General features: G+C 25.4%; 1 protein-coding gene across 3 annotated transcripts in view; it reads right to left on the minus strand.

The window, feature by feature from the left end:
• Window positions 1-5,159: 5,159 nt before the first annotated feature.
• The window catches only part of LOC117173471, a 29,992-nt gene continuing 25,092 nt past the window's right edge, over window positions 5,160-10,059 (minus strand). The window contains exons 5-8 of one of the 3 annotated variants that reach the window (XM_033362066.1): window positions 9,360-9,623; window positions 8,056-8,248; window positions 6,882-6,934; window positions 5,205-5,322 (exon numbers count right to left, since the gene is read on the minus strand). In XM_033362066.1, the coding sequence (XP_033217957.1) occupies window positions 6,920-6,934; window positions 8,056-8,248; window positions 9,360-9,623 (472 nt within the window). In that variant the 3' untranslated portion in view covers window positions 5,205-5,322; window positions 6,882-6,919. Of the gene's footprint in view, window positions 5,323-6,881; window positions 6,935-7,491; window positions 7,673-8,055; window positions 8,249-9,359; window positions 9,624-10,059 lie in introns of those variants that run through there. The other 2 variants (XM_033362065.1, XM_033362067.1) reach the window with 2 other exon arrangements.

Genomic DNA, 10,059 nt, shown 5'->3' on the forward strand with positions numbered 1-10,059 from the left:
TTTTTTTTTTTTTTTTTTATTGAGAATTTACCTATTAAATTTTTTGTTAAAAATTTAAATATTTTGCAGAAAATTTCTTTTTAAACTGACATTGATTTTTTATTTTTAGTTGAAAATTGACCTTTTTTTTAAATGTCAACTCCTTTGTTTGAAATTTTTTTTATTAATTCGGTGTTTTCAATCTGAAAGTTATTATTTTTTGTTTGAAAATTAAACTATTTTGTTTACAATTCTTTTTTTTTATGATAAAAATAAATTTTTTCCTAAATTTTAACTATTCCATTTCCAGTTGAAAATTGATTTTTTTTTAAATTGGAAGTGTACCTTTCTTAGTTGAAAATCCAACTTTTTTGTCGAAAATGTAACTATTTTGTTCAAACTTTGTTGTTTTTTTTTTCATTGAAAATTTACGTATTAAATTTTTGGTTGAAAATTTGAATATTTTGTAAAAAATTTATTTTGAAACTGGCCATGGTATTTTATTTTTAGTTCAAAACTGAACTTATTTGTTTAAAAAGTCAACTACTTTCCTCGAAATTAATTTTGGTTGTTGAATTCTGCGTTTTTCAATCTAAAATTAATTTTGTTGAAAATTCAACTATTTTGTTCAAAATTCATTTTGTTAATGAAAATTAATCCAGCAACTCCCCTACAAATTTAACTATTCCCTTGTTACTTAAAAATATATTTTTTATTAATTAAAAATTTATCTTCTTTAGTGGAAAATTCAATTTTTTGGTTGAATATTGCACGATTTTGTTAAAACTTCGTTTTTTTTTTTGAAAATTTAACTATATATTACAATTTTAGTAAAAAAATTTAATTTTGTATTTAAAATGTAGCTTTTCTAGTTGAAAATTTAATTTTTTTTTCAATTTAAGTATTTTTTCAACTTCGTTTGTTTTTATTTTAAAATTGACCTATTTAATTTTTGTTTTAAAATTGGAATATTTTCTAGAAAATTTCTTTTTTAAAATTAAAATTTAACTGTTTTATGTTTCGTTAAATATTGATCTGTCTTACTTTAAAAAGTCAACTAATTTGTTAGAAATTGATCTGGGTGAATTCGGCGGTTTTCAGCCTGAAATTATTTTTTGTTCTAAAAATTTAACTATTCCATTTATGGTGGAAAATTTGAATGTTTTGCTGAAAATGCGTTACTAAATTGAAAAACTATTTTATTTTTGGTGAATAATTTATTTCTTTATTTAACAAGTCAAATAATTTGTTGAAAACTGATCCTTTTGATTGAATTCGCCGGTTTTCAATTGTAAATTACACTTTGTGATTGTTGAAAATTCAACTATTTTGTTTAAAATTCATTTTTCCCCTAAAAATTTCTCAGTAGAAAATATATATTTTTTCTAACTAATGTATTTTTTCTAGTTGAAAATTCAACTTTTTGTTTGAAAATTTAACGATTTTATTGAAACTTCGTTTTCTTTATTCAAAATTAAACTATTCCATTTTGCAGTTGAAAACTAATTTTTTCTAAAAAATGTATCTCGCAAGTTAAAAATTCAACTTTTTTGTGGAAAATTTTTTTATTTTGTTAAATTTTTTTTTATTGAAAATTTAACTATTTCAATTTTAATTGAAAATTAATTTTTTTATTAAAAATCTATCTTTTCAGTTGAAAATTCAAATTTTTCGTTGAAAATTGATCTTTTTTGTTGAAAAAGTCAACTAATTTGTTTGAAATCCATCTTTTTAGTTGGATTCAGCGGGTTTCAATCTCAAATTTCTTTCTTTAATTTTTGGTTGAAAATTTAAATATTTATTTTAAAGTTTTTTTTTTAAATTAATTCTTTTCCTGAAAATGTAACTAATCCATTTTTAGTTTGAAACAAATATTTTAAATTATAAATTTATTGTCTCTAGTTGAAAATTCAATTTCTTGATTCAAAGTTTTAATATTTTGTAGAAAATTCCTTTTTTAAGTTGAAAAATTATCCATTTTATTTGTCGTCATGAAAATAAAATTTTTTATAAGAAATTCGTATTTTCAGATAAAAAAAGTCGACTGTTGCGTAATAACTTTTTTTGCAATTTAACAATTTGGTTCAAATTTTTTTATTATTTCTGAATTAAAAAATGTTTTTTGGTTAAATGTTATACAATTTTACAAAAAATTACTTTTTTGATGAAGAGATCTCTTTTGTTAAAAATTTAACTGTTTTAGGAAAAATTAATTTTTTCTCTAAAAATCGAATTCTTCAAATTCTTCAAATTCTTTCAAATTAATTTTTTTGGCTGCAGATTATTCTTCATCTGAATGAAAATTTAACTACTTTGGTTAATAATTTTTTCTTCAATTGAAAATTGAAACCAATACGTTAAAATACGTTATTCAAAATTAATTTTATCGATCGAATCTTTTGTTTGAAAACTGATCTATTTTGTTCAAAAATCGTTTTTTTATTTAAAATGTAAGTGTTTTATTAAATAATTATTTTTTTAAAATATCAACTGATTTCTTGGCCTTTTTGGTTGAATTCAAGGATTTTTGATTGATAATTCAAATATTTTGAATTTTTGAATATATTGAACAAATTTTGAATATATTGAAAAAAATTTTGAATATATTGAAACTTTAACTATTTTGTTGGAAAATCGTTTAAAAAAAATAGAAATTAATTTTTATTACTGAAAATGTAACTATTCCATGATTGGTTAAAAATTAATATTTTCGTTGTAAATTTAATTTTTTTTTTCATTTAATTAAATAGATTTTGAGAAACAAAAGGTAGTATCTCGACAAAAAAAAATAGTGAAAAATAATGTCTTTCCAAGATATTAAAAAAATATTGTTTTATCCCATGCGATTTGTATTATTGCTTGGCCTTCGGCATGCGGCCATCTTATCATATGACGTCATTGCTAGAAATACCTAATTGAAGCGGGAAAGATTTAAATTTAAAAGTTTTTCGTTCTGGATTAATCCGCCTAAACTAGAGACACGTATTTTTACTCAAATCTGATCAATTTTTAATAAAACTGATGAATTTTCAACAAAAATAGATACATTTTCAACAAAGTAATTGAATATTCAACTGAAAAAAATCAATTTTCCGTGAAATAATAGATTAATCTAATAATGAATGTTCAACCAAAAATTGAATAGTCAAGTCTTGAGTTCGATTTTTAACCGAAGACATGAATCAATAAAATAAACAATCTTGAAACCAAATAAATACTTTTCAACAAAATTGTAGAATCAACAAAAAATACGAATTTTCAACAAAACAGTTGAAATTTTATTAACAAAAAAAATTACTTTATTACAAAATTGTTCAATTTTGTACAAGGTAAATTAATTTTGCACTAAATACTTGAACTTTTAACAAAAAACATGAATTTTTAAGCGAAAGGTTTAATTTTCTTCTGAAAAAGAACAATTTTAACAAAATACATGACTTTTTAGCCCAGCAATTGAATTGAATCTTTATAAACTGATTCTTCAAATATTCTTAAATTAATTTGATTATTCTTCTATGACACTTCTTTTTCTTTTAAAAATTAAAAAAAAATTAAATCATTTCATCTGCTTTAAATATCTCTCAAACTTTGTCGGTTTTTTAAAACTTTGCATTAGCGCAAAATAAAAAATTTTTATTTAAACTCTTCAACACATTTTTTTTTAAATTTTATGAAAGCATTTAAAATATTTTCAAATATTTTAAATTTTTTTATAATTAATTTATTTTTTAACAAAAACATCTTTGAATTTTTTAAAACTAAATCTTATTGTTAAGAACATGTTTCTTACCTTAAAACCTTTCAAAATTCTTCAGCAGCTTCTTGTTTTTTTCAAAATCTTCAAAAATTTACATTTTAATTGTAAATTTTTGGTTAAACCTCTAAATATCTCTTAAGTATACGCGAATGTTTTCTAAAACTTTGTAGTTTTACAAAATTGAAAATTTTAGCTATAAAACTCCTACATTTGAAATTTTCTCATTAATTTGAAGAAAATTTTTCTCTTTTTTTTAATTCTTGAAATAATTCAACTTTTTCCTATTTTGTTAATTTCCTTAAAATCTTCCAGATTTTTTTCCTCAAAAATGAAAAATTTCAGTTGAAAAAATTTTGAATTATTTTCGAATTCGTTTAAAACTTCTAAATAGCTCTTAAACTTGTAGATTTTTTTTTCTAAAATTTTTTTATCTTGCAATATTAGAAAATTTTGCTATAAAAACTCCTACATCATTTTCCTAAATTTTAGAAAATCGTTTGACATGTTTTAAAATATTTTTTAAATTTAATTTTTCAAAATAGACACCAATTGAAAATATTCCCGAGAATTTCAAGAATTTTTTTCTAGTCTCGAAATGAATATTAGGGAACAGAAAAATATATTTTTCAGGTGACAAAATAAAAAATACCCATAAATGACCATTTTTATCAAAATTTATTGAAACAATTATTGTAGTTAATCTTGCAGAACCGCTGAATCTGACCAGCAGCTTGAACGGATTCATATTACATTAAACAGTCTTTATAAAAATTATTTTGATACAATCTCACATCTGGTAATGATAATTAAATAATTTAAAAATAACTAAAAATTCACACTCACGGATAAACGATTATCATTTTTATTTTCTATGATTTTAGGAATTGAAATAATATTATCAATAGTTCCTGATGAAAGAAGAAAAATTGTTTATCGAGCAAAAGGTTTTAAACTTACGATAAATAAATATTTTAACAATATGTTTACTAAATTTTTGCTTAATAACGCTTTTCAACAATTTAAAAAAACGGTTGGATTTTATTAAATCATAGAATATTTTTTCTAGATAACATTACTGTTCGCAATTTAGAAAATAAGTGAATAATCTTCAAATAAAGTCATTTGTTAAAAACATTTTTTTTATGAAGAATTTCTTTAACGATATCAAAAATAAAAAATTTAGTTTCAAAATTGGTACAACATGTATGTAGAGAATCTTTTTTTTTTCAAAAAACAAGCCATCATTTTTAAAAAATTCAAGCTTTTTTCAAAAGCTGGTAAGACGCGATATTAAAATAAAATTTAATTACAAAAAAACTTTCTTGAAATAAACCTTTTGTATTTTTTAAATTATTTCATTACAAATTTCTTTTATTCAAAAGATCAGAGTAAGTATATTATTTTGATTCTTAAGAACATAGCAAATTAGTTTTTTTTTTTCAGAAATCTGAGTGTAAATTGTAAATTTATCAGCCTTTTTTATCGTAGGCCTTAAAATATTTGATTAAATCATAAAATATGAGTCTGAGCCGCTAAAATCGATTGACGTGTATTGTAAGTAATCTTCGATAAAATCGAACAGCTTCCTGCAAAAAAATATTTTATTAAAAACTTGAAGATGTCAATATTATACGTGTCTAATATTTTATTTTAAATAATAATAATTTTCGTTGCAGTAAAAATTGTTTTAAATACATGAAATATTATTTTTTCCGAATTGTTTTCATTTTTTCCAGTTAGAGCAAGGAAATAATCAATCAAATTCAACAAAAATAATTGTTTAAGCAACTTATTATAATTCATAATATTATTCTTTTAGAATAATGCTAGAAAGAACATTTTTATAAAATGTCCAACATTTGTTTTTAAATTTTCACATAAAGCAAGGTAATAATAATTCAGCGTTACTAAATATAATTTTTTAAACAATGTATTCTTGTTGAGAACGATCTTCTCTTAGGGTAATGCTGGAAATTTTGGAGGTTTCTTAAATTTTAAAACTCTTTTTTTTTCGATTTTAAGAAAGAATAAATAAACAAAACGGATAAACAGTTTTTAAATATTATTAACTTTTTATACATAAAGTGTGTTTACTGCTTTTCTAATGTTTCAGAAAAGATTAATTTAAAGAAAAAGGCTATCTAGACCCCTTGCTTATTAATTGCTTAATGTTTATTAATTATTTGTTCATAATTAAAAACCCTAAAAAAACCAAAAACTTCAGAAAAAACTCAAATTTCTAGAATTAACATAAGAGTGTATTATTATTATAAATAATAATTTGTTTAAACAATTATTCTTTATAACATTCATCAATTATCTCGTGAATCCAAGTAAAAAGTGAAAAAATGTTGGGAATTTCAGAAAAACCGGAACTTTCTAGCATTACTCTGGGAAAATATTATTATAAATAACAATAAATTGTTTAAAGCCTTATGCGTCTTAAGTTTGATTACTCACCACCTGCTTCTGAGTGGAAAATTGAGAAAATTAAAAAATGCAAGTTTCTAGCACTATTCTGAGAGAAGAGAGTTATAAATAATAACACATTACTTAAATGAATAACCTGTTAATTTGCATTAATTATTACTTCACTCTAACTCAAAAGTTTAAAAAAACTGGAAATTTTGGGAAAAACCGATCCTTTCTAGAAATACTCTAAAAGAAGATAGTTATAAACAATATAAACAATAATAAATTGGTTAAACAAATTATTTATTAGAATGTATTAATTATAATATCACTAAAACTGAAGAGTTAAAACTTTCTAAAAACTAATAGTTTCTAGCATTATTTTAAGAAAATATCACTATAAATAATAACAAATTGTTGAAAAAATTATATTGTATAACATTAATTGTTACTTCATAGTAAGAAAAAAGTTGAAAAAAGTTAAAAATTTCAGAAAAAACCGTAACTTTCTAACATTAATTTAAAGGAAGATAGTTATTGATAATAATAAATTTGTTTAAACAGATAATTTCTTAACTTGTATTTATCATTGCTCTACTCTGACTGAGAAGTTATCAAACATTTAGAAAATTATGAAAAAAATAATTTTTTAGCATTACTATAATAGAAGATAGTTATAAGCTATAATATGTTGTTTAAACAATAATATTTGTTAATTTTCATCAGTTATTACCTCGCTCTAAGTGTTACGTGCAGAAAAGGTTGGAAATTTCAGAAAATATTGCACTAAAACAAACAGCAAAACAAAATCATTAGCGCAAAACTCGCAAAACATAATTTTTTACTCAGGGGGTTTTTTGGGACCGCACAAAACAGGATTATGGGAATAAAAACTGAAAAATTCATGAGGTTCGTAGAACTTCTAAATACCAATTTTTTCAGAATAAGAAAACACGAATTTACATTTTTTGCGGCCGAGCGTGAGTTTGCAATAACTTCTTTGCGCCTCGGCTTCACCTCGTTATTGCAAACTCCTCTCCGTCGCGCCGTAAAAAGACTATTTGGCTTCCTTTGGTCCATAACATACTACGAGTATGGTTTCGTCGTTTTCTCGGCATGGATTGGAGCAGGTAAGTATTTCTTTGTTGGTAGTGTTATTTCATCGGCCTGGGCAGAGAACTTGTCCCTTTAAACTAATCTCAAACCTAAGACGTAATTTTATTATAAAACTCGAAAGATATATTATTATTACATAATATATCTTATGTAACAAGGAAGCAAAGTGTCTTTACAGCCGAGCGTGAGTTTGCAATAACTCCATTAGGCCTCGGCTTCACCTCGTTATTGCAAACTCCTCTCCGCCGCGCCGTAAACAGACTATTTGACTTCTTTTGGTGGTCCACAATATCCGAGTATGGTTTCGTTGTTTTCTCGGCATGGATTGGAGCAGTAAAGTATGTCTGTTGGTAGTGCGTTATTTTATCAGCTTATGCAGAGAACTTGTTCTTTGAACTAACCTCAAATCTAAGACATGATTTCATGAGAAAACTCGAAAGACATGATATTATTACATACGATATCGTGTGTAAGAAGGAAGCAAATTCTTTTTACAGCCGAGCGTGAGTTCGCAATTACCAGGTTACGCCTCGACTTCGCCTCGTTATGGCAAACGCATGCACAGCCATAAAAAGACTATTTACCTCCCTTGGTCCATAACATACTATAATGTAACACCAGTATATGGATTTATAGTTTTTCAGCGAGTTTGCCATTCGGCTAAGCCCCGGCTACGCCTCGGCTTCCCCTGGTATTTGCTTGCTCACGTTCGGCCGTAAAAAGACTTGATCGCTTGCCTTTAGTGCACAATATACTATTTTGGACCGCTCTATTGTTTAGTTTATACTTACTGGAGATTGATAATGTTGAGGACTTGGAATGTCATTATGTGGACCTCTAGTTTTTGGTGGCAAAGCGGGCAAAAGTGTATTCGCGTTTAACTGCAAATTCGGGTTCCTCATTTTAATTTCTTTCTCAGTGATTTCTGCGACTTTTCTTACGGCTTCCGCATTGAACCTCCTATTGTCGCTCCAAAGTGGACACCTGCAATAGTGTTCTAAAGAGATTAAGTGCTCAGAGAAATTCTCATGAGCATGAGAATAAGCTCGACCTTTATGTGCTTTGAGAATTTAATGAGCATTTGTAAGCATTTTGAATTAGTATGAAAAAAAATCTTATTTTTTATCTTTGGTGATAATAATCACATTATTTAAATTTCGCGGGAAAATGTATCGCTTCAGCTAGAAAAAGGCGCTTAATTTAAATAGTGAAATAAGTCAAAGTAATAGACAACGTATTATTTTTACGCCTAGAAGATTAATATAATTTATCCAAACAATTTTTTCTTTAATAAATTTAAATAATTCTTAGTTGAGTTTTCAAATCAAAAAGATGAATTTTGAACCTGAGAAAAAATTTTCTAAACTAAAATTTAAAATATTGAACCAAGAATATGCGTATTTAACCAAATAGTTGAATTTTCCATCCAAAAGTTTAATCTCTACCTAAAAAAAAGAAAGAACCAAAAATAGAAGACTTAAATTTTCAGTTAAAAAAATTTCAACCAAAAAATGAATTCTCAACAAAATAATTCAATTTAAAGCCCAAAAGATGAATTGTTTACCTTAAAAGATAGTGTTATTTCCGGAAATTTTCAGATACTCTGAATTTCCGTAAATTTCAAAAACTTGAAAGATTTTCAATATTTCAGGTATTCTCACAGTTTTTGGATATTTTCAAATTTATCATAAATTTCTTGATTTTTAAAAATTTCCTAAAATCGTATTAAAATAAAAATAATGTTTCCAACATTTCTTCATGTGAGGAGAAATCATTAAGAAATTTTTAACTTTTTTCAAAATGTCTAAAATTTATGAAATACACAGCATTTAAAAAATTTCAAAGATTTACAACATTTCTGAATTTATTGTATCATTTTATAATGTCTAAAAAAATTAATTTTCTATTTTTTTTTTAAATTTTAGAATGCATAGAATTTTAAAAATATCAAAAATTTCTCTAATTCATACTCAAGCATGCCTCAACAACTGAATAAAATTACACTTGCCAGAAAAGTTCTACTTCTCTCCCTTGGTGCATAATGTTTTTAAAAAAAAAAAAAAACAATTTTCTCATGCATTTGTTAAGAACTTACAAATTTGTATATGCTGATCCCTGTCCGTTGAAGTGTTTTGACACTTCTCCTTGTTCAAGAGGCATTGAACAAATATAACACATGGAAGCACCACAAACACAAGTCATTTTATTGCAACCTTCCTCCTTGAAAAACTCCTTTTTACAATTGTAACAAGTTCTGATTAAAGCTTCAGTCATTTTCTCCTCTAAAAGACGCCGAGCCTGATCTGGTTTCATAACTTCGTCACACTTCAGAGGCACGTGATTCAATTCGTTGCAGAAACTATAAATCAATATTATTTCACAATTCAGGGTGATCATTTTAATCGAAGAAAAAAGTTCCCGGTCATTTTCTGCCCCCCCCCCCCCGACTCACATGCATTTTTCACGGTGAATATGAGGTCAGTCTGTGGGTTGAGACTGATTCAAAAACATTAAAATAAATAGAAGAGGGAAACTAATTTACAAAAGGAAAAGCAATGTAATTTAAAAATGAAAGTGGATGATTTATTGCTAATACTATTTACATAGGAAGTTTGCGTCTTATTCTAGCCGAATGGGTATTGGATGTTTTAGGCTTGAGATATAGTTGGGGGGGGGTATCGCTCACCTTGGATTTGTAAAAACGCTACTGGGGGCAGCTAGCGTGGTGGGTGGTCCAGTTGTGGACACGGTCATGGAGACGGTGTGCCAGTCGGGAGGAATCAAGTGAGATTCAG

Source organism: Belonocnema kinseyi, chromosome 5, assembly GCF_010883055.1.
Source record: "Belonocnema kinseyi isolate 2016_QV_RU_SX_M_011 chromosome 5, B_treatae_v1, whole genome shotgun sequence".
Lineage (NCBI taxonomy): Eukaryota > Metazoa > Arthropoda > Insecta > Hymenoptera > Cynipidae > Belonocnema > Belonocnema kinseyi.